Source organism: Neolamprologus multifasciatus, chromosome 17, assembly GCF_963576455.1.
Source record: "Neolamprologus multifasciatus chromosome 17, fNeoMul1.2, whole genome shotgun sequence".
Lineage (NCBI taxonomy): Eukaryota > Metazoa > Chordata > Actinopteri > Cichliformes > Cichlidae > Neolamprologus > Neolamprologus multifasciatus.
In genome coordinates this window covers 37,531,804-37,557,422 of record NC_140455.1, presented here as the reverse complement: position 1 = coordinate 37,557,422, position 25,619 = coordinate 37,531,804, and the positions used below count along the sequence as shown (strand labels likewise).

At 41.5% G+C, this 25,619-nt stretch overlaps 1 protein-coding gene across 4 annotated transcripts in view; it reads right to left on the bottom strand.

Moving 5' to 3' along the window:
- The window catches only part of fcho1 (FCH and mu domain containing endocytic adaptor 1), a 75,513-nt gene extending 52,053 nt beyond the window's left edge, over positions 1-23,460 (bottom strand). For 2 of the 4 annotated variants that reach the window (XM_085138539.1, XM_085138543.1), the window contains exons 1-2: positions 23,277-23,459; positions 4,063-4,113 (exon numbers count right to left, since the gene is read on the bottom strand). In XM_085138539.1, the coding sequence (XP_084994665.1) occupies positions 4,063-4,089 (27 nt within the window). In that variant the 5' untranslated portion in view covers positions 4,090-4,113; positions 23,277-23,459. Of the gene's footprint in view, positions 1-4,062; positions 4,114-23,276 lie in introns of all 4 variants that reach the window. The other 2 variants (XM_085138540.1, XM_085138541.1) reach the window with 2 other exon arrangements.
- Positions 23,461-25,619: the final 2,159 nt, after the last annotated feature.

The following is a 25,619-nucleotide window of genomic DNA, read 5'->3' as shown; positions in this document are numbered from 1 at the left end:
CGCTAAATGACATCATCACCTAATTTGCCTAATTGGTCATGCTAGTGTTATTGTGACCTATGTTGTTGGAGAGAGAAATAACATCGTGGACGAGACATAAAGTGAGTAAAAAACGTCCTAAATGCATTTAGAGTTTATTTAGAACTACAAATTAAATTTCTTTAGCAATTATTGTGTTTTTAATGTCACAATTCCAACCCTGCTCCTTAATCCGGGCTTGGACCGGCAAAAGTGACCCGAAATAGGCACTTTGGTGGAGTTACTTTGTGTGTGTGTTTATAAGTAGTTTTAAACCTTGTGATCCACAAAACAGCATAAGAGTAAAAGAAGAACTGACTGCGTTACAGCACCCGCTGCTTGTTGAGAGTAAAAGCGATATGCGCTTTCACGTCTTTTTTTTAGCTGGGGGTCTGAAAACTCGCTAAATATAGCGACAAAGTCGCTAAGTTGGCAAAACTGGAGACGAGCAGGAGAGGTAATAGCAGCTTGTTACGTGCCAAGAGATGTGGCTTTGCTTTTGTGTTCTATTTATCTTTCAGGTGTCAAGCCTCCACCTATTGGCCAGTTCGAAGTTGATTGGCATGTGTCTATTGGCTGGTCTGGGCCCAGTTGGCCAATCACAGGCCGAGGATTTCTACAAATGAGCAGCTCCCTGGCCAGCTGGTGGCTACTGGCTTCTGCTATGACAAACATTTGCGAACAGGCTTCTTTGTATCATGTGTGGTGGGAGGCTGGACAGGAAAGCTGGGGTACCCTATACACTGACTGCAGGCGTTAAACTGTTACACACACTAGGTTATGCGGTTGATGCCACTTTTGTATGTTTTCACTGACCTTTTGTCGAGCAGCTAGGTAGGCCTTTTGTTTTACATTTTTGTTTTAGTTAGGCCCTGGGAGCTCTCGACCTCTTTTTGTTTTATTACTTTCTTTGATTTGGCTCAACCGCCCAGTCCTCCGCCCCCACCTTTTTTCTTATAGATTCCAATAAATCCTGATTCTTAACTGTCCTGTTGTCCTCCTTCATTGATTGTGGTTGTCCGGTGTTGCTGTCTCCTTCCTGCCTTTGCCACCACCATGGTGGGGGGGGGACGTAACACAGCTGCTTACAGTGGGCTCAAGTTCAACACAATCATCATGGGGTATGGTTTCTATAAGAACTTGAATTATTCCAATGACGAGGTTCTCAGGAGCAGGGTTTTAATAGTTTTGCAATTTTCATTAGTTTTTATTTTTATTTAGTTTTGACTTCAGATTTTCAATTTTATATCAGTTTTAATTAGTTTTTACCAATTGTTTGCTAGTTTAGTTTTTATTTTTTTGAAAATCCTTAGTTTCAGTTTAGTTTTGATTAGTTTCAGTTTAGTTTTAGTTGTGTTTGCAATAATTAAGTGTAACAAAATCCCAGTTTCATCATATCAGTCATTCTGCTCATCCTTGGGTATGTTGCTATTCCAGCTACCATACTGCACCCTGGACAGGTCGCCTGTCTGTCGCAGGGCTAACACGCAGAGACAGACTCACATTCCCACCTATGGGTTCTTTAAATAAATAAATAAAGGCAGATGAACAACCATTGATACCAGGCAACTATAAAATGTATATCTTGGCCCCAATGAGACTATTAACTCTCGCAGCACCGGGTGTTCGTAATTTTGGTTCAAGTGAATTGATAAACTTTTTGAAGGTAATTGACTCACACAGTTGTGTAGATATCCCCGTCCTGTTGTCTCGGGATGCATCACGCTGCCTTGCCTGGGGTTAGCTTCTGTTTTCTGGGGATGAGGGTTGAGTGTGCTCCCTTACCTTCTCAAGCTAAGCTAGGTTAGCCTTCTTGTGTGAGCTTTTCAGGTGCACTTTAAGGTTTGTGGGATTTTTTCCCTTTAGAAATGTCCCTCATAATTTGTCTGTTTCCACTACAAGACACTTGCTTTATCCAAAACACAGTCATATTCAAAGTAATCCCAAATTGGACTCTGGCGCTTTCTTCCGACTTTTCCTGACATGATTCTGCGCGTGGACGGAGCAGCAACACAGACGACTCGACTAACGTGCTGCCCCCTGCTGGCATAATGAGACACAGCAAGAAAAAAATGTGGAAACTAAACTTCATTTTCACCCTTGACTCTTGTATGACACGCACACATCAATGAAAACTAAACACATTTTTACTATAAATTCAGTTAATTTTAGTTAGTTTTGTGAACACTCATTATAGTTTTAGTTAGTTTTCCTTTTTTTGTTTTTATTTTTATTTCCGTTAACGAAAATGTTTTTTCACTTCTAGTTTTTGTTATTTCGTTAGTTTTCGTTAACGATAATAACCTTGCTCAGGAGGCCCTCGGTAATAAGACTGCATGCAAAAATAAAATACTGTTTAATACCAGTATACAGTTTCCAAATATGGGTGGTGTGATGGCCACCTGGTTAAATAACCTGGCACAGAGATTCCAACCATCAGCATAAACCAGCTTCCTCTGAACATAAAACAGACAACTTATTACTAAGTCAGTGATGGGGAATGAGGCATGATGGGAAATAAGGGGTGTGGCTACAGTTAACTATACTACTGGACTTTTGCATTTAAGTGCGTCCCCAGTCTGTGCAGGTTCTCTGGTGCTATCAATTAATGGCTTTAGATGAGTCATTTTTCTTTCCTGGCCCTAAACCGCACGTCGGCTCAATGAACTAAACTCCGAGAGTCTCTGTTATAAACTGTGTCTTCTGCACCTGAATTGAAAGTCTGGAAATATTAGCTCAATGTGCAAAACTTTTCTGTCTGTTAGGCCAAAAACTAGGGCACACCTGAAATAGATGTGCTAGGTAGGCTGGGACAGAATAAAGAGGAGGACAAAGAGAAGGAAAAAGCTGTCAGCTGACACAGAGGCATGTGGGAGAGTTTCACTCCTGTGCTTTGTACATTGGTGTAAGACGACTAATGAGGCCATTATTCACGGAGAAATTAAGCCAATTAATGCCTTAATTAGTCATACTAGTTTTTTAATACTTGCAAAATCGAGTGTGATCTGATCCGAGCTTATAAATCCTTTCGCTGTCAGGCTTTTAATTACCCTGTTTTTTTCCTCTTACATGTCATATTAGAGGATGATTCATGACATGATGTATAGTTAGTGGTGGTGAACACACAAGGCGAGACGCTGTAAACACCTGACGCCGGCTCGGGGAATCTGTTAAATGAAGCGTTTGAGTTTTTGTGTTCGCAAACAGACACAAGACCTAGATTTTGGAGGACTGCACGGGAGCATGTCTGTGGGCGACTTTTGCCGCTTGTTATCTGAAGAGAGACGTGTCCACAGACGCATTTGCGGGACGGTAAATTAGGCTTAAGCTCTTCGCCTGCACGTTAATTTCTGTGCAAAGACAGATACGGGTAAAATGTGACGACTGAAGGGAAATAACATAACTGGACTTTTCCTTTTGCAGCATTTTTTTTTGCATATAAAAATATTCAAGTTCCCACCAAAGATTTTGGATTTTGATTACCAACAGATAAATCGCCAGGACTGGGATAAACATATTTATAGCTACTTTTTTTTTAAAGTGGGTTTGAAAAGCTTTTATTTTATTTTTATAAACCAGCCAAAAATAAAAGGAAATGCAGAATAGATGAAAAGAAGTGACAGGGAGAGTCATTCAACTTGCCATCTCTGACATTCACCAGAAAAATGTGTTTTTTAAATTAAATATCAACAACCCATCAACAACATCTGCCACGAACACAGAGTTATTCTAAATAAATAAAGTCTTAACATAATAATTGCGAGTTAAAAGCCATTCATCACCATCATCTCTGCCTAGAAGCAGAATTTAAATGAGACTGCTTGAAAGCTGAGATCTAAATAAAAGACTGGTATCTATTGGTAACAAGCACTTCCTGTTTGTACCTGATGCACAGAGAGGCACAACTGTCTGTGGAGAATATGAATGAGAAGCTGGGGAAGTCATAGCTGTGATCCAGCTACAACAGGTGACCACGTTCAGTTAGAGATCTTTGCACGTGCCCTGCAGCGTTACTCCATTTAAAGATGTTTTCAAGACACTCACCCAGAAGTTGTTCTGAAATAACGCCATCTTCACTCAGAACGTCACAGCAATCTGTAAGAAAGAGGTAGAGCCGCATTAGAGAAAAGTGTGATGTCTAGATTCTCTCCACCTTTTCTCCACATGCTGGAGAAGAAAATGACCCAAAGGACGCTTTGTAACTCTATAACATGTGTAAATGTCAAAACTTCTCCTCTGCCCTGTGACAAACGATCAAAGTGTCAGCAGAACGCATGTAAACGATTTCAACAAAGTCCAGCTTTGTAGAAACTCTTGAGACACTTTGAGCGTAGGAAGGGAACTCCTGAGGGAGAGCAGAGATTCACAAATGACTTCAAAGGATAAATTCAGAGAATGAAGGGAGGAGGGAGGAGGGGTGACACGGGAGAGATGGGGGAGGAAAGAACAGGGGAGGAGAGAGAGAGCGATCGATGGAGTGAACGAGGCAGAAGAGACCAAGGTAGCCTCCACGGAAATAAGAAAAAAAGAAGTGCATGTGCTGCACTTCATCGCATCACAGCTACTGCTGCATTTAGGTTTGAACATGCATGCAGCAAACAGCTTATCTGCTCAACATTGCAACAGTTTATTACAATTTATTACTGACACACAAGCCCTGTGAAACATGCCAACGCACGTCTGTGCGAGCGGCCGAACAGGAAAATCAAAGATCGCACGACATCAGAACAACATGTGACCCCATCGCCTCAGAGCTTAAATACAACTTGTCGTGCGTCCACCGTCTTCACGAGAGGTTTATTTTTAATTTGCCGGTGGCAGGAGGAAGTGCACTGCAGTAGCAGAGCAACGTGCACCTTTTAAGCCCCTGCATACACAATTATATCAAAGAAACACAAACACTTTAATGAAACGTGTACACAAAGCATCTCATCCTGCCCTTTGCAAGAGAATCCATAATGGGGCAAGAGATTCCCCAGGGCTCACGCAGGGTTCCTGTTATCGGTTATTCTGCTGACTGTGTGCGTTTGAGGTGTGTGTGTGTGTGTGTGTGTGTGTGTGTGTGTGTGTGTGTGTGTGTGTGTGTGTGTGTGTGTGTGTGTGTGTGTGTGTGTGTGCGCAACAGCCCTCTCCTTCTATTGGCACAGATTCAGCTCAGTCCTGGTGACCTGGCATAAGACAACAGCCTCACATACACAAATCAACACAGCAAGCCCTAGAGTGCGCACACACACACACACACCTCAGTAATTAGCTCAGCAGCAGGACTGGAGGCCTGCAGACAGCTCTGTGTTGGGCAGAGGAGGAGAGCCCACAGGAGGGATGGAAATCCTGTGGAGCAGCAGCTACACGACGAATATCAATGGTTAGTGTATTGATTGATTTCCAGCGAAGCTACACTTTGCCAATATTTTCATATCTGCTGTACAGTGTGGAAAACAAACCAAACAAAACTCCTGAAGATGATTAATGACTGAATACTGCAGCGTTGCCACCGTAAGATTCATCATCTTTGGCCTTTAATATGGGCGGAGTCAGCGGTGGAGGTCATACACCAACACATCAATCAATTTATTTAATAAAAAAACCAACAACTTCCTGTCAGGACCTCAAATGATTATCATTGGCCAACCTCGATATTTATAAAACGCTATCCTATCATTGTCAGAATATTTTACAGGTTTTAACCCACTACTAATAAATCCTGCCTGAGCAGATTTCCAGCCGTGCAGCGGGACAAAGATCTGACCAGAGCACCAGACGGTTTTTAGGCAAGCAGAAAAGGGGGCAAAGGGAGCACACCAGATAAAAACAGACGCGTCACAAAGACACCGAAACCTGCTCGTAGATCTGAGTTAATTACATATACTTTTAGCTCTAATCCTCACAGTCCTGACGCAGCACAAAGCAGAGGCACAAAGACACCGAGAGGTGTGCACCATACCCATGGAGCTGGCATGTATAGAAGTAGCTGACATCCAGCATTCTCCGCCTGGTTCCAACTAAACGAGCTGAAATCAGCTCTGGGGCAAACAGAGCCCTGAGAAGAAGTGGGACACTCTGTGACCCTGATTCCTCAAACTCCAGATCATTTTTTATTCAGGAAATAAATGTGGGCGCAGTTTTTGGTCCTGCCATGTGTGACATCTACTGACTGCTCACACAAGCAGCGAACATGCTGAAACGTGTTGTGCACCGATTAAACGCTTGACATTTGGAAACATGAGTTGCTGTAATGTCACAGTGTGGGTGTGAGACACACGCCTCACACTTTCTTATGACATATCGATAAAGTTTCATTGATCACATCTACTGAATACGTCGTGTTGAGCAGGGTGCAGCACCACCGGACCCACCCTTGTGATTAGGGCTGCCACAAACGATTATTTTGATAGACGACTAGTCACAGATTATTTTTGCGATTAGTCGACTAATCAGATCATCATCCATTGGACATAAAACGTACAGCTTATTGCACCAGCAGCATCTGCTCTTATATAACTATCATTAGCTTACAGCTTTAAGTGTTTAAGGTCTGTGCTAACTAAAAATAAAGACAAGATGATAGTTTATTAAATTTTAATGAAATTTGCAGATTGTTTCGGTGAAGTTTAATAAACTCCTTGCTATCTAAAATATAACAGGACACCGGAGTAAATTCTCGAGCATCTCACACTTCTGATAATCAGCTGTCTGCTTGATGTTTATTCAGCTGTGTAAAAACTATAACTTTAATCTCAGCCAAACCGATTTACTCAGGAACAAATAAAATACTGAAAAAAGCCAAACATTTTAAGTTATCTAAGTGACTTATATATCATGTTTCAGTAGTGAAAGACAGCGGTGGGTTTGAAAACGATTTGCCGGCAGTCCGGTGTTCTCACGGCTCTAGTTAGCCTAGCCCCCGGCTAGCTATCGAGCTAGTGGGTAACAGACGTCACCGAAAACGTCGGAGCGCTTTTGAAAATATGTGGTGTCTTGATAAACTGAGCAGATATTTGAGGTTTACACAGCTACATTCTCGCCTGAAAATATGTTAAACGTTTATTTTGTGACCCAGAAAGAATAATAAGAGTAACATTAAAACTAACTAGCTGCCGCAATTGTTGTAAACTGAGCTGGGCTGCGCTATGAATTCTGGGACACAGCTTCTTCTTCTTTGGGGTTTAACGCAGCTGGCATCCTTGTACATGCAGTGCTGCCATCTTCTGTTTCAGTCCGTTATTACACTCTTAAATCCTACTACTTATTCCTGTCTTTTGGGATCTTCAAAGCTTCAAACGACGCGTCGACTATTAAATTAGTCGTCGACTATCATCGTGACTAGTCGACTAATCGTGGCAGCCCTACTTGTGATTGAAAGTTGCCGACTTGTACAAACACTTGCCTGTTACTCTCCAGACTGTAGTGAAGCTTGGAGAAAGTAAGAAAGAACCAGAAACAGAGACTGTTTGCCTTCACAGTAAAAGCTGTCCACACATATCAAACTTTTATTGTGAAGGTGAGCAGACACCGTTTCTGGTTGGCGTCGCACTTTTCGCAGTTTCAATGCAGAATAGCGAGTAGATTACGAGTGTCTGCAAACACGTCAGCATCTTCCGTGCAAAATACAGGCAACTCCAGGAGTCTGCTGGCAACCAAAGCAATCGCAAGGTTTCCAGTGCAGCACCGTATACAAATGATTTCACACTAGTCCCTGCGAGCAACCTCCAGCAACCACTCGTCAACTATTCACAGCTTGCAAAAAATTCACTGACCAGTCTTGTGTCCACTGTGGGCGGGGCCTAAACTTTAGCTTTACCTGACCATACCAGTAAGAAGGCAAAATGTCCTCTGTGGCCTCTCGAGTGACTTATATTACTGGATACTAGTAGGACTGTAGAGTACAGTGAGCGGAGGTACAACTGTGCACCCTCCTCAATAATGGTTCTAAACCTAAAAATCATATAGAAATATATAAGAGTCATTGCACGTTTATAAAATTTCACTAATGAAAAGCATGCTGGGTAATGTCAGGTAGCACAACAGTCTGTCAACAGCTGAGCAAACTGATCGACAGGAGACCAGAGACGGATCAAAGAAACTTGTGACAAAGACGGGAGCTGTGTCTGCTGTCTGCAAGTTTCCCGGCTTTATAAAATCAGACTCTGGTATCTCGTCCACAAACGCCGAGGGGAACGAGGCGAGGAAAATCCAAGGGATGTTTTTCCTGACAACAGAGGGACGTGTCCATGTGAAGTTCTGCTCTGCTGTGGAAACATTAACACCAATGGGCCAAATGTTTTCTGTTTAAAACAAGAGCAACAAAAGAAGCAACTTTATAGTCATATGTCTCACAATCATGTGGTTTTATTTTATTTTTAATGTTGGCATTAAAGTGCGTTATATTCCACACAGTCCTTATAGATTTATAAAAGCTCAATTATGCAGAAATCATGTTAATTCTAACCTCCTTCGACTTTATGAAGCAACCGTCTTAAAAAATATTGTGATACAAATTTTCTCATAGTGTGAAACACTAAAGTTTTTTTCCGTCAACGAACTTTGTAGAATATGAATGTTTGGTGACTGATGCCAAGGTGATATTAGGTTAAATATTAAACCGCTGGATCTGCAATAATCAAACCAAACTAACAGCAATATCACGATCTGCTGCATCCAATATTTTCTATTTATTTGTGTTAGTGTTTTATTATCTTGGAGGATTGCACCAAAATATGTGGCAAAATTCAGAAATAGGCAACGGTGCTCATGTTCTCAGATACCTTCAATCTCGTCCTGCTCTTTGGTAAAAAAGTCGTCCTGTTAAGCAACACAATGAAGGTAGTTTAACCTCCTGAGACCTGAACTCTTCCACAGCAGCAGTTTTAATTTCTCTTTGATATTTGGGCTGATTGGGGCCCAAATCAGACGGCTAGCTATCGAGCTAGTGGGTAACAGACGTCTCCGAAAACGTCGGAGCGCTTTTGAAAATATGTGGTGTCTTGATAAACTGAGCAGATATTTGAGGTTTACACAGCTACATTCTCGCCTGAAAATATGTTAATCGTTTATTTTGTGACCCAGAATAATAAGAGTAATATTAAAACTAACTAGCTGCCGCCATTGTTGGAAACTGAGCTGGGCTGCGCTATGGATTCTGGGACAGCTTCTTCTTCTTCGGGGTTTAACGGCAGCTGGCATCCTTGTACATGCAGTGCTGCCATCTTCTGTTTCAGTCCGTTATTACACTCTTAAATCCTACTACTTATTCCTGCGTCTTTTGTGATCTTACAAAGCTTCAAACGACGCGTCGACTATTAAATCAGTCGTTGACAATTTTGATAGTCGACGTAATCGTGACTAGTCGACTAATTGTGGCAGCCCTACTTGTAGAGCAAAATTGAGTATTTTGGTCTAAATGACCCAAAAAGTGGACGCCAGATCCCAGGAGGTTAACATAGCATGTATGGCTTTTGAATATTTTAATGCATTTTTAATGCAGAGAAACGTGTCTGAACTAAGAGGCACATGTAGTAGAACATCCCGAGACGTCCTGAACTCGTACTTTTTCGAATATTTATCAAGTATAATAACATATAAATTAACAAATATTTACTCTGAAAATTGGACGGATTATCCACCAATTAAAAACGCACTGAAACCGTTTACATGCCTTTTTCTGAGAAACATGCGATGAAATTATTTTTAGAAATGTTTTTTTGGCAGAACTTCAAACGGCCTTTCATCGGCATCAGGTAATTCTGTTTTCTACACCCGATCAACCCTTATTTTTGGCGTTGGCACTGCAGGCCGAAGACGAGCAGATGCAGAACGGCAACACAGGCAACGCAACTAAAACTAAAAACGAGGAGGAAAATATATCTTTAAGAGCCACACGGGGAGGAAATGCAGCCTTATCAATTAAAAACACTCTAACCTCGTCTTCTGCCACCCTCACACTGCCTGACAACACGCAGACGGCTGCCATGAAAAATTAGGCCTTTAAAAAAGCAGATGGGAAGGAATGAAATAAGGTCTCATACAGAAACAAGAACTACCCACAGTTCATTTCATTCCAGCAGGATATAAATGATGCATCCTCTCCGCCCATGCTAAGCATTTCAGGTTTTATTTCCTTTCCTTCGCTTTTGCCAGCGATGGCTCTACTAGCAGACGGCTCTGACGGGAGGGAGGAGGGAAGGAGGGTAAGGGAAGGTCAACCCAAACTCCCGCCTCCTCACCACCTCCACCTGCCTTTCTCCTTCCTTTGCTTGAGAGGACAGAGGAACGAGTCCCCACGTGTGTCCTCGCGCTTTCAGACACCGGCATCCTCATCTGGCTCAAAAAGCTAAATAAAAATGGAACTGGGTTAAATGTAATGACACAGTTGCGCGTGAAATAAAGATGCCCTGCTAACACGTAGGCAAAGTGTGACTAGAAGATAAAACAAACGAGCCACAGCGCAGAGTCGGATCGGTGAATAAACCTTTGAACAGCTGAAGGACGGGAAGGAAGCAAACAATCAGTAAAGGCTTCAAAATGATGCTTTTCATCATCTATTAACACCAAACGAGTTGTACAATCAGAAACAGAAACCATTATAATCTATGAATGCTGACAAGACTTAATAACACCGGCTTTTAAACTGGACGAAATGGGAATGACAGGAAAACGTTGTCTCAAAAATAATCACCAGAATTATTTCTAATGAACAAATGCGTGAATTCATTTGCCAGAAACAGCAGTCAGACTTCCTGCTGTTACCCAAGTGCAGCTGTGAGACGCCGCGTGAGAGAGGGCGGGCGGACCGAGCTGATGAAGCGACCGGCGTCTGCTGCACTGCGGAGCAGCTCTGCTGTCCTTCACTATCAGTTTTAAACCTGACTTGGTGAAGTGTGGAGGAGAGATCATTTTGTGTCACCGCCACCAACAGCCTCCAGCGCTGCTCTGCCACATCGGCCAATGGGATGACTCACTACTGAGGACAGTAATTTAGAGCAAGACATCAGTGTGGATGTTTCCTTCCATCATATCAAACCTGTGTGCACTGACCTGTAAAATAGAGTTTCATTACAAAATATTCAGACTTTGGATTGTTTTTTTTTCCCCCACTTACTTTCTGCATCATTGCTAACAGAATGACACGTGAAATGGGACTACATGTTATATAAGCACCGAAGAAACAACTCTTTAACTATGGGCCATGTGAGCAGTAGCCTAAGCAGAGAAACGCAGACTTTAGCAGCTCTACTCTGTGAGGTTGACATATAAATTGACCACTTTGCTTTTACACTTAGCTACCTCTTCAGCAGAGTCCATCACTGCTGAATCACACCAAACCATCTATGATCCATCCACAAACAAGAACCCAAGATACTTAAACTTTTGCACCTGCGATGGGCACGCCGCCTTTTCACGCCGCCTTTCTGCAGCTGAGAACCACGGTTTCAGACTCGGAGCTTCTAAATTTCATCACCAACACCTCACACTTGGCTGCAAACTGCCCCAGTGCTAGCTGGAGGTCTCTGTCTGATAAATCATCAGCAAAATGTAGAGAGGTCATCCCAAGGCCACCGAAGCAGAAACCCTCTGCTTGCTGGCTGTGCCTCGAAATTCTGCCCACCAAATCTTCGAGTGGACAAAGAGTTGGTCCGGTCTCGCACAACCACGTGAAAAGTGCAGTATCCCCCCTGGATTGAAGGAATCTCTTCTCCAGCACCCTGGCAAAGACCTTAAAGGGGAGGCTGAGGAATGTGAGCACACGCTCAGATCCTCCTTTTTGTTGTTACAATGTTACAGAGGAGTGTCAACCAGGACAGCTCTGTGACATCCAGAGGCAGAACAATTACTGATCAAAGGAATTTCTCATTTCTAATGGATACACAGTTACAGAGGGACATTTTTATTTAACATGAGCACTTTGATCTTTTAACACTAAAAACGGTTGAAATTGTCTGGTGCATTTGCTTTTGTAGGTTTCAGCTTAAAACAAATTGCTCTGAGAAATAATAATTTGGGAAATTTTTAACAATAGTACTACTACTTTTACAGACAAGAACAATGGTTCTCACAGGTACAGGTGTCCATTTATCACAGCAGAGACACTGACACACTTCTCTTGATTGATGGACAGTGAATTCTCTCTCTTTTCAGGCTCTGTGAAAGGAGTGGCTCCTGTTTTAAAACTGCAATGAGACAGGAGAGACCCAGAAAGCTGCTACGATACTCAGCTATACAAATGCATTCACTCTTTGATTAGCAGTTTAACAGTTTTCAGCTGTGCTAACCTGACAAAAAAGGCTGTTTCCAATGATCAGTTATGATATAAACTAGGGCTGCCACAAACGATTATTTTGATAGTCGACTAGTCACCAATTATTTTTGCGATTAGTCGACTAATCAGGTCATCATCTATTGGACATACAGCTAATGGCAGCATGCATCTGCTCTTATATAACTACCATTAGCTTACAGCTTAAAGTGTTTAAGGTATGTGCTAACTAAAAATAAAGACAAGATGATAGTTTATTAAATTTTAATGAAATTTGCAGATTGTTTCGGTGAAGTTTAATAAACTCCTTGCTATCTAAAATATAACAGGACACCGGAGTAAATTCTGGAGCATCTCACACTTCTGATAATCAGCTGTCTGCTTGACGTTTATTCAGCTGTGTAAAAACTATAACTTTAATCTCAGCCAAACCGATTTACTCAGGAACAAATAAAATATTGAAAAAAGCCAAACAATAACATTTTTACGTTATCTAAGTGACTTATATATGTTTAACCTGAGTAGTGACAGACGGCGGTGGGTTTGAAAACGATTAGCCGGGAGTCCGGTGTTCTCACGGCTCTAGTTAGCCTAGCCCCCGGCTAGCTATCGAGCTAGTGGCTAACAGACGTCTCCGAAAACGTCGGAGCGCTTTTGAAAATATGTGGTGTCTTGATAAACTGAGCAGATATTTGAGGTTTACACAGCTACATTCTCGCCTGAAAATATGTTAAACATTTATTTTGTGACCCAGAAAGAATAATAAGAGTAATATAAAAACTAACTAGCTGCTGCCATTGTTGGAAACTGAGCTGGGCTGCGCTATGAATTCTGGGACACAGCTTCTTCTTCTTCTTCTTCTTCGGGGTTTAACGGCAGCTGGCATCCTTGTACATGCAGTGCTGCCATCTTCTGTTTCAGTCCGTTATTACACTCTTAAATCCTACTACTTATTCCTGCGTCTTTTGTGATCTTACAAAGCTTCAAACGACGCGTCGACTATTAAATTAGTCGTCGACGATTTTGATAGTCGACGTAATCGTGACTAGTCGACTAATCGTGGCAGCCCTAATATAAACACGATAAACTTGGATTATGTTAAAGAGTCTCTGTAAACGAGAGTTTCATTTATAACATTTCTGGTTAGTTTTACTGTAGCATGCTGCAGTACTGCTGGGCCTGTTGATGCTGCAAACCATGAAATTCAATTCAAGGCGTTGTATGAATGCAACAGATATCACATTATAACACGATGATGTTATAAGATGCATCATTCAGCTTTTGTCGATATAAACGAGACGATGTTGTGAAATTAAAATGGCATAATGCAAAAATCCAAAAACAAATATCAGTGCTGAGAGTTTCACAGATTCTAAAGAGGAACATGTCGCTAAAAACTTTCTGACAGAACAACTTTGCTTCTCACTTCTCTTCTTCTGTCCTACAGCAGCTCTGATGTGGAGGTTTTCCTTGGTGAATTATCACGCAGAGTGAGTGCTCACACCCAAAGTGCTGGCATAAATGGTAGGGAGCTGTCGCAACGTCACTGTTTGCGTGGATAACGGGCCCAGAAAATGTACCCAAGCGCCAAGTTTGTAGCTCAAATCCTGATTGTGTCGGAGGAGATTGTGGACAAAGAAACAAACAGAGAGACAGACGGAGATTTGCTGTTTTACAGTAAGGATAACAAGAATAATGAGATGACTAAATGACCACAAACCTTTGCACGATACAGTCTATGACAACAATATATTCACGGTCTCCTATTTTTTTCTGAAATAAAACAACTGTTTATTTTCTATAATATTTGCATCATTTTAAAGGTTGAAGAATTATTTATTTGACTGCTTTAACTTTATGAGTCTAATAATAAACATTCAAGCAAATGACGTGCTCGGCTGCTGGGCCGCCTTAGCTTCAGGACTATTAGGATTTGCTGCTCTTGCATCATGCAAATGGAAAACGTATGGGCATTAGTATTTCAGCATGCTGGCTTAATCTCTGGCAATTTGCAATGAGCGTTTCCTTTAAACAAACTCATTAAAGTGACTGATCACAAAAACAAAAACAGACAGTCGGGCTGCTTCTTGAAGCTGAAAGATTGGATCAATTGTCCACATGAGACTGTGATCTTACCAGACATACAAAATCCTCTTGGTGATTCATTGCTGGTCTATTATAAGAAAACATGATTGCTACAATTATAGACAACTACCTCAGCACCCACAAATTGCTGCCCACCAAGCAAATGAGTCAACAAAAGTGTGCTAAAGCAGAGCCTGAACCCAACAATCAGATCGCTGTCACTACCGTGACAGAATTACACCCTGTGTTTAATGACGAAGCAACACTGTGCACAGCTTTTCTCTTACAGTGACAAACGCGCTGCCTGGTGAACGTATGCACAGGCCTTCGACGACCGAGACCAGGAGAGAGAAGCGGAGAGACGGCAAACACAATAAACAGGAGGAAAGCAGCGAAAGAAAAAGCAGAGTGATAAACACAACCCGGGCTGTCAGCTCCCCATTGTCCCGGCCTGAATGTGCTTTTGTTACTGCAGCACACAGCTCCAGTCGAGTCCAGTCTATGACAACGTGCCAGGCGAGCATCACTTCTAAGCTTGGCACGACCAGCTGCGTGAGGCCAGAGCCGCTCATCGAGCGCTATGCACAGCTAGAGAAGAACACGTTTTTATTTTTGTTATATTCACATATGGCGTTCAGGAAGCGCTCTTTAAAAGGACAGCAGTGAAGGTGACAAGAAGACTCTTTGAAGGGTAAATTAGTCAGAATTGAGTCATTTTTGCTTCTTTATGGCACAAGGTTGCAACGAAAACAAAGAAAAGCAGCAAATCTTTACATGTAAGAATATATCTTAACTTAAAAAAAGCTTTGTCTATCAAAAAATTACAAATGTATATAAAACCAGAACTGCTGCTGCTGGGAAAGCATCTAGAAACACTTTGGGGACATTTCTCAAAAGAAATGCGAGTCCTCTACTACAGCGGTCCCCAACCCCCGGGCCGTGGACCGGTGCAGGGCCGTGAGTCGCCTGGTACTGGTCCACGAGAGTTGAGGCTCGGGTGTGAAATAGGGGTGGGGGGAAAATGGATACTGTGTAGCATGGTGATATTTTGTTTGCTAATAATGTATCGATACAGGGACAGCAGAAATCGATACTTTGTTACAAAAAGGTTTTTGTGCTCTGACTTCAGAGCATGTTGATCCTTTTTCTGAGCAAGAATCCTGACATTCCTTCACTGTCCAAATGTGTTTAACTTGTTTTATGGCAGCAATAAACATGACAGTTTACTTATTTTAATTTAAGACATGTTTTATTTTAATTAAGTTTAAAACTTTTTTATTTAATGTAAAATTATATTTTGTTTTAATTTACTTTCAAATTCTTCAGTTGCTGAAGGGGCTGCATAGTTTTCATAAACTGCATAGTTCAGAATAGCTATAATTGTACCAGATGGTTGATTCAGTTAAGTTGGACTAGACTGTAATACAAACCGTTCAGTTTGTCAACAATCAAACTGAAATGAGAGAAAGACTGAGTGTGAGACTTTGATATTAGAGAAAATGAATATTGATAAAGTTTACCTTTATGTACAGAATCTGAATATCGCAAAATATTTTTAAAAATTGCAATAATATCGTATCGTGCGTTAAGTATTGTGATAATATCGTATCGTGGGATGTATGGTGATTCCCACCTCTAGTGTGAAATTTATGGTTTTCAGGGTTTTTCTGCTTCCCCGGGTCTTTTCCCGCGTTGTAGTTGTGTCTTATTTTGAAAGAAATATTTACCCGTTACCATAGCGACCAGAGAGCATTAAGGGGCAGAGAGGAGGATGTTACTGTCAGTGTTGTTGGCACATTTCAGGTGGACGCTGCTAATAAAGTTACACAATTACACAGTGAATTCGCCTTTATTGTTATATTTACAAAATACGGTTTTTGTCGTGGTCATTTTTGCTCAGTTTATGTTGTTGTATTTATCCGCGACACATTAAAGGCCGGTCTGTGGAAATATTGTCTGACATTAAACTGGCGCAAAAAAGGTTGGGGACCGCTGGACTACTATGTACCCGGTATCACGCTCGCAAAGCACGTGAGACTTGGTAAGATTAGGTTACATGGTGTAATATTCCTTTATATTCCAAACTGTACCAGTTAAAGCGCACATATTACAGGTGTGCTACTGCGCTCAGTCATCTGAGATCAGTCCGGGGTGTCGGGTGATCTTTAAAGAATAGTCAAACAGTCCTGGTGAAAACTTGGATTACCACTCCTTAGATTGTTTGTTTTGTTTGATCAGCAGTTAAAAACATATTTACAGTATCAGGTACAGGAAAGAGTAAATTCCTCATCCTGCAACCAACAACTTTTAGTTGTACTGCTCGACACATTTCTTCATTAATGGAAAAATGAAACATTTTTGCAGATTATTTATTAAATGAAAATCTGCAATCTGATAAAACAGCTCAATAAATACACTTGTATTACTCTAAACTACATGAAAAGACAACCTGTCACTGACTCAGAGTTTCCCTTCTGGTGGCTGATTTTAGTTTTAATCTGAAGTCATTAAAATAATCTTAAATTGACGTCACTCTCCGTGTTCCTGTTAAGCAAATTCATTTATTTTAATTCAACGCTCCTTCTCGCTCTGCTGAGCACTCAGAAACAGACCCGGGCGAGAGCCGAAGGGGCGAGCTCGGTCCTCCATCCTGCCTCGGGACCCTCCCATCTGCTACAAGAGGAGCTTGGCTGGACTCGCTCATGACCTCAGGCACAGGTCGTGGTTTTAGATACTTTTTTATTTCAATCTTGCTTTCATTCAAATTCCTTACATGTAACTCAAACTTAAAAGTATACAATATTTTACTGTAAAATAAAGAGCAGCTCAGAACTGAAAGTGTTCTCTTTTATTACAAAAGCGCTTCACTTGACTGTTTCCTGTCTCATATTTCCTGTCTCTAGGTCTTGCCCTGCTTGGCAAGGACAAGGGAAGGCCTTGCGGTGCTCCAGCCTACATATGAAAACACACATGTATAATTGATCATGTGGCTCTGTGTGCACATGAGCATTTTTGGACTGTTCAAACAGGTTAAAGCATCAGTTCAGTGCAGGCAGCTTCCAAATTAAAATGCAGAACAGGAAGCTCTTTTTGTTTGTCCTCTTCTGCCTGCAGGAGGAAATATCAGCAGTGTGTGTGCTTCAGTAATTGGCTGTGTGCAGCAGGTGAGAGAAAGTGCGAGTCAGCAATGTTTGAGGGTGTCATGAGAGGTTTGGGTACTTTTTCACTGCCTGTATTATCTTCTCAGGTGGCCGGCTTACTCACTCGCTGTGGCTGCATAGATAATGACCAGTAACTACTACATATCTCACCTGGAATGATCCCTAGGTGCCCATGCTTTTGGTCTCCCACAACTATTTTACTGCGTTTGCTGTGCTGTTAAACTGCAAAATACACGGAAACACTCTGGGAATCATAGCATTAGCGGAGCAAACATTCACTAAATCGGCTCAAACGAAAAACCATACAACACGCTTATCTGGAAAAAGCGACCTTCTAATTCAGAGTAAACTAACGGCTCAGTCACGCGAGTACAAGAATAAATAGATACATAAATAAAATAGAAATGATATCTGCCTGATTTCTTCACATCCTCCAACCAACTGCAACTTGTGGTGACCTCATGTTTGTCCCAAGCTTGAGGGTGTTGCACACTTATGGCCCCTTTTGATTAAGTCAGTTCAATTCCATGTTATTTACATGGTGGCAAATCAGAACAACAGTTGCCTCAAGGCACTTTATAGTGTAAGGTAAAGATCAACCTCCCTTGGGGAAAAAATTTGGCTAAATTGGGAAAGAAAAACTGCCTTTCAACAGGAAGAAACCTCTGGCAGAACCAGGCTGGTGAGAGACGGGACAGAAATAAATAAATAAAAAGGCAATTATGAGGAGATTGCACGAATAATGGTGTCTGACTTGGACCGAATGCAATCAGTCTCAGAGACAGAGCTGAAGATTTTCAACACTTATTGTCTAAATTTTAAGATGCATAGATTGTCAACTATTACTATCACTACTTTTAAGATTAGGCTTCAAACTTTCCTTTTTGCTAAAGCATATAGTTAGGGCTGGACCAGGTGACCCTGAATCCTCCCTTAGTTATGCTGCAATAGACGTAGGCTGCCGGGGGATTCCCATGATGCATTGAGTTTTTCCTTTCCAGTCACCTTTCTCGCTCACTATGTATTAACAGACCTCTCTGCATTGCATCATATCTGTTATTAATCTCTGTCTCTCTTCCACAGCATGTCTTTATCCTGTCTTCCTTCTCTCACCCCAACCAATCACAGCAGATGGCCCCGCCCCTCCCTGAGCCTGGTTCTGCTGGAGGTTTCTTCCTGTTAAAAGGGAGTTTTTCCTTCCCACTGTCGCCAAAGTGCTTGTTCATAGGGGGTCATATGATTGTTGGGTTTTTCTCTGTATCTATGAAGCGCCTTGAGGCGACTTTTGTTGTGATTTGGCGCTATATAAATAAAATTGAATTGAATTGAATTGAATCAACATGTTGCCATCAGTCTAAAGCAGGGGTAGGCAACTCCAGGCCTCGAGTGCCGGTGTCCTGGAGGTTTTAGATGTGTCCATGATCCATCACAGCTGATTTAAAGGGCTAAATGACTCCTCAGCATTTCTTGAAGTTCTCCAGAGGCCTGGTAATGAACTAATCATTTGATTCAGGTGTGTTAACCCGGGGTGCGATCTAAAACCTGCAGGACACGGCTCTCAAGGAGTGGAGTTGCCTACCCCTGGTCTATAGGAATCACCTCAAGCTAGCTGATGTTACTCTGCTTATATATGTATATGCTTAGAACAGGAAGCTTAATCATCATATTGGAAAATGTTAAAAATCCCAATAATATCATATTGTGTGGTGTCTGGTTATTCCACCTCTTGTAAATACAGATATCACCTGTTAACCAACAGCTCTCCAAACGGTCCTGTAATGATCAGTCCTGGAGCACCACTGCTCATGTGAATGCATTAGGGCATTTTTATATCCGGTGGTCAGTATTAAGTGCTTTGCGTAGCAGCAGTACGTAATATTTAGACAAAACAAACAACAACAAAAATAAATAAACAAATAAAATAACTGTGAAAGGACTAAATCTAGCGACGCAGCTGGTAAGTTGGCAATGACGAGAAGAACTCGCGTTGCCAACTTCTTCACTGTTCAGTGACGATCAGTGAAGGAGACGCAGCCAGGCAGACCAGCAGAGACGGTTCGTGTGAATCACAGACTTAACATCAAATCCAAATAACGAAAAGTCAAATATTTTATACGTGGAAAACAACACTGGCAGAACTGTGCAACGTGTCACCGTACAATATTTATCCATCTTGCACAGCACCTGTCCAGCACTCAGCTGCTCCAGAGATACTGCAAAGCCTGACCAGGCACGTAATAACATCTGTAGGTTTGTGTGTGTCTTGAAAGACTGCAGTGTTTCCCCACACACACGCGTGAATTTTGAAACGTGCCCTTCACCTTGAGCCCAACTGTGGTGCAGATCCATTAGGTGATTACTGTGTGCAGGGTTCAGTAAAAATCACACAATACTCAAGGATGAGTAACAATTCTGGTTAAAATTGGAAAAATGCCACCTAAAATGACAAGTATGACCTTGACCTTCAACACAGAGTGAAGACTCATTCAGTGATCGCTGCGTGCAAGTTTGATTAAATTCTGTCTCTGTGGGAAGAGCAGAGATTCTCTGCAACTGCCGTGATATAAGCCTTCATCACATAATCAGCTAAACATCAGCATCTTCACAACTACTCAACGAACGCCAAAGTAGCTGATTTAAGACTCAATCTATGATGATGGCAGCAGTTTGACCGAACACAATGCACATGAATCTAGATATCGACCTTAAGACTCCCAGAAAGAAAACTCCTCTGCAAACACACACCCTTGTAAATGTCAATAACCAAAATAAACCCACAACATCAAACGGCCTAATAAAAATGACAAACTTAGACTGCATCGTCATTTATGTTGAAACCAGTATGCGCGTCCTTCTACATCGAGATCTAACTTTTGGTCCATGTGCAATCAGATTTTTAGGCAGAGATCGGTGCGGGGGTGTGAAAACACGCAGCTTAGTGAGCGAATGAACAGCGAGCGATCAAATGCGATCCGTTCTAATGACGTCTGTAAACAAAAGAATCGAGAAAAGAAATCCATTCCTCCCGACGCTGCTGCATTATACTTTATTTAATGATAGTAAAACCTCCTTTCAGTATTTTCTCTGCATCCCACTCACCCTGACTCAGAGTCAGGAGGAAACAGAACCTTCTCCTTGCAGTCAAGGCACAAGGCACCTCTCATATCAAAAGATCCCAGCAGCCTTCAACTCTCAACTCCTGCCACTTGGTTTCAAAGACACACAGAGAAAGACAGCTGTGCTACAGGCTGAGGTTGCAAACACTGCGGCTCACGCTATACATGCTTGCAAACTAACATAATGTCATGGCGAGAATGTCTATCAGTCAAACGGGGATTTCCACACAATGGTTTCTTTGGTGCAACCAGACAGTGGCTGATTTGCACCTCAAAAGTGATGCAACAAAATTAAATTAGCCTTTACTTGTTTCACATGATGCATTTCCAGAATCAAGCAAAGTGGATTCAAGGTTAGGCTAACACCACTCAATCTACCTTTATTTGACAGCAGTCAACAGAGTGACAGAGAGAACGTGGAGCGAGGGGGTGGAGCTGATTTACATGTGGGTTTGCTTGTTTACCGACAATCAGGACTTTATGAAACTGCCAATATGTATTTTTTTTTTAGTTGAGACTGAGACTCACGACAAGCTCCAAACATTACACTCATTGTGAAATTCTGGGCCAACACAAACATTTAACACACAACAGAGAACTGCCAAGTGCTCTTGCTATCATATTTGCAGATAACCAATATGAGTCAATGGGGCTGGTGGAAGCTGATTTCCATGTTCTGTTGATATCTTGTTGCATCTCTCGGTTTAGTGTCTTTGAAGTAAGGCTGCCACAAACGATTATTTTGATAGTCGACTAGTCACCGATTATCTTTGCGATTAGTCGACTAATCATTTCAAGCATCCATTGGACGTAAAACCTACAGCTTATTGCACCAGCAGCATCTGCTCTTATATAACTATCATTAGCTTACAGCTTTAAGTGTTTAAGGTATGTGCTAACTAAAAATAAAGACAAGATGATAGTTTATTAAAGTTTAATGAAATTTGCAGATTGTTTCGGTGAAGTTTAATAAACTCAGTCTCGTCTGCTCCTTGCTATCTAAAATATAACAGGACACCGGAGTATATTCTCCAGCATCTCACACTTCTGATAATCAGCTGCCAACGTTTATTCAGCTGTAAAAACTATAACTTTATTTCTCAGCCAAACCTCAGGAACAAATAACAAATAAAATACCAAAAAAAGCCAAACAATAACATTTTTAAGTTATCTAAGTGACTTATATATGTTTAACCTGAGTAGCGAAAGACAGCGGTGGGTTTGAAAACGATTTGCCGGCAGTCCGGTGTTCTCACGGCTCTAGTGAGCCTAGCCCCCAGCTAGCTATCGAGCTAGTGGGTAACAGACGTCTCCGAAAACGTCGGAGCGCTTTTGAAAATATGTGGTGTCTTGATAAACTGAGCAGATATTTGAGGTTTACACAGCTACATTCTCGCCTGAAAATATGTTAAACGTTTATTTTGTGACCCAGAAAGAATAATAAGAGTAATATTAAAACTAACTAGCTGCCGCCATTGTTGGAAACTGAGCTGGGCTGCGCTATGAATTCTGGGACAGAGCTACTTCTTCTTCTTCGGGGTTTAACGGCAGCTGGCATCCTTGTACATGCAGTGCTGCCATCTTCTGTTTCAATCCGTTATTACACTCTTAAATCCTACTACTTATTCCTGCGTCTTTTGTGATCTTACAAAGCGTCAAACGACGCATCGACTATTAAATCAGTCGTTGATGATTTTGATAGTCGACTAATCGTGACTAGTCAACTAATCGTGGCAGCCCTACTTTGAAGGTAAAAAACAGACATGCAAACTGAAATGTACCTCACAGCCCAGAGAATATGTCCATATTGCTTGAACCTATTGCTTAGAAGTATTAGAAGAATTCCCTCATATGTCTTTAAGTTAGGTGTCACTCGGTAAAGCCTGACACACTTCTAAGAACTGACAGAGGATATCTAGGACAAAACATCTGCAGTCAAGTCAGTGAAGCCCCACAGCGGGTGTGTGATCTGTGATGTCCAGCAGTTAAACCCAGGACTGGTTCTGATCCACCTTGCGGGCATCCTCGCTGGTCACGCACAAACGGCAGCTGATATTAGCAGCTGCTTTCAGGTTATCACAGATAGACCTGTACGAGTATACACTATTTTAAACTCTTAAACGCTAGTACCAATACCGGCCTATAAGTCAACGGTTTCCATGATTGCATAAACTTGTCTAGTAACAATCATCACAACGACAGACAACCTGCTTCAGCATGCAGGAAACCCCATGTTCGAGCAGTTCAACTCCCAATAACAACCCTGTGGCAATAAATCCACTCAAGTCCCCCAAATGCCTGCAAAGTAGCATCACAGAGCAGAAATAACCTCTCAGTGTGAGACAGGATATTAAACATATTTGTGTTAGCAGGACCAACAAACAAAATGCAAGTGTTTCTGCGGAAACATTAAGATAAAGTTCAGCTTCTGGCCATAGCTTACATTTTATACCCACGTACTTGTCTCACCCAAGTTTCTCCTTCAGCGTTAGCTGGATTTCCCTCGCTTCATATGTCAAACAAGCGTGTCTACTACTGCCCGATATTTTTAATAGCGGTAGCACTAGCGCAGTCTTTCTAGGCTATTTCTGCCTGCAGTGAATGTCACAAAGGAAGGAAGAAGGAAAAGGAAGAGCGTCTCACCTGCACGGAGTTTTCAGACAAAGCTTATCGTACATTTTCCATCCCCGGGCTTTCAGCGGCTTCGACTCTTCAACGGACCCTGAGCGGTTTGATGTTAGTAGTAGAAATTCACCAGGCAGTTTCCAGTGTGAGCGCAAACTCCCTCCCAGCTCAGCGCTGATTGGCTACTCCTCCCTTCAATCAGAGAGGAACGCGGAGTAGGCATAGCAACCACAAGAAGGCGGGTTTAATAGTGTATACCGGCAGCCCATTGGATAACTTCTCCACAAAATCGAGAATATACAATTTAATAGGAACCTGAACCCTTTATGCGTTTGTACGACAAATTCAACAACAGCTCGTCAAAGTTCAGCCAACGAACAACTGCTGAAGCATTTAAACGATGATCATTTCTGTCTTTATTCTTCATTCTCAGCGTCGCCTTTGAAACTTTTAAATGGGAAACGGTAAATATTACCACTCAGACACTTTTCTGTTTCCACAACAGATGTTGCAGCTGTTAATTTAAACCAGGGGCCTCAAACTTAAATGAGCTGTGGGCCCCTGCCGGCACTGTCTTCTCATTGGAGGGCCACTTTGGTGTTCAAGTAGTGCAAAGAAAGAAACAAACAAGGAAAAAAAACACAAATATTTCTGAAAATGTGGTGTTTTGGGGTTTTTTTACATTTCAAATATTGTATAACAGGACAAAACTGCAAACACACCAGTACCTCATGCCCAATATATAAAGCCAAATCCCAATATAATGAAGTGGAGCTTTTCTTGGGAAAAGCATTTTGGGATGTGTCCACTTAGAAATTAATAATAATAATAATTGTAAAATAGAAATATCCTCTGGGTTTAATTCTTTCACCATGGCTCCTTTATTGAGATCAAACCAACATTTGAATTCCTAAATCCAAATGAACTTCCACGTATTCTTATTGAACATCTAAAGAACTTTCAAGTTAACTGCAATTTTAACAGTTATTTTCCCAAACTGGTTAAACAAATGAGAATTTTCATAAGGGGTAGGCCTTAACCACGTCTATTTCTGTTGTTTTTGAAGTACCATATTCACTAGCTACCTGACTTTGGGAGAGACTACCCTCAGCAGTGTAGTGGGAAAGAATCAGGAGGAAAAATAGAGAATTTTAATCTACCAGAGACATCAGGTACATCTGGGCATGTGCCCAGAATACCCACTGTATAATCTGGCCCAGGATACAAGAGTGAGTGTCCGCAGCTGTCTGTATAACATGGTGGCGGCTCTGCCGTGGTTTGGAGCTGCATTTCAGCCTGTGGTACTGGAGCGCTCGCATTAAAGCGTTAAAACTGATGTAATTATGAATGCTGAAGAATATTCTAAGATTTTGTTGCACCATCTGGAAAGCATCTGATTGCCAACAGCTTAATTTTTCAGCATGACAATGACCCAAATACACTGCCAATGCAGTTATGCAGTCATAGATTGGCCTCCCCAGATCCCAGAGCTCAACATTATTGAATCAATGTGGATCATCTTGATCAGAGAACAGAACAAAAGTCAGACAAGATGCAAAGAAGAGCTTTGAATGTCCTTCAAGAAGCCTGGAAAACTGTTCCTGAACACTACTTATACCAAACACTGACTCATACAGACTATTTTTGCCTGGACGTATGCATATATTTCCACTATATTTCAAATCAATGCACCTATTTCCATTTTCCTGGCAAAATGAAAGAAATCAGGCCTGGCTCAGGGCTTCATTCATTTATCATCTCACGTCACCATCAGAGTAAATCTTAGCTGTAGCACAGTTAATGATGTCTGTGATTTAAAAGACAATTTTTTTTTTTTTGTAATAAGAATTCTCTGCTCTAACTTTAACAAGTGTTTAAAAAAACAGAGATTTACAGGTTTACTAGCCAGTAGATCATGAAATAAAGAATTAACCTTGAAAGATTAATTTGAAGACATTTCCAGCCTGAATGCATGAATGAGTGCAGCGGGGCAGGTGGCAGAAATATATTAACCCTCGTGCCAACCTCCTAATGAAAATCAGATGGTGGAGACACTGACAGAAGGCTTTCAGCGGGTGATGGTTTCAGGCTGACTGACTGCGAGAAGGTAAAACAAGTGTTCTTCATCAGTTCCTCAGTGAGGCCTGTAAGATACACATGAAGCTGATAGAGAAGTAGACTGCTGAGTTTTTCAGAAGATAAGGACACAACTTTATTATATAAGCATTCAATATACAGTTCTCAGGGTTAAAAATGGTATGAGGGTGTAGTTGTGTCTCATTTCAACACGGCCCACTTCTGCAATTAAAAAAAATAATATTCAATTCAATTCAATTTTATTTATATAGCGCCAAATCACAA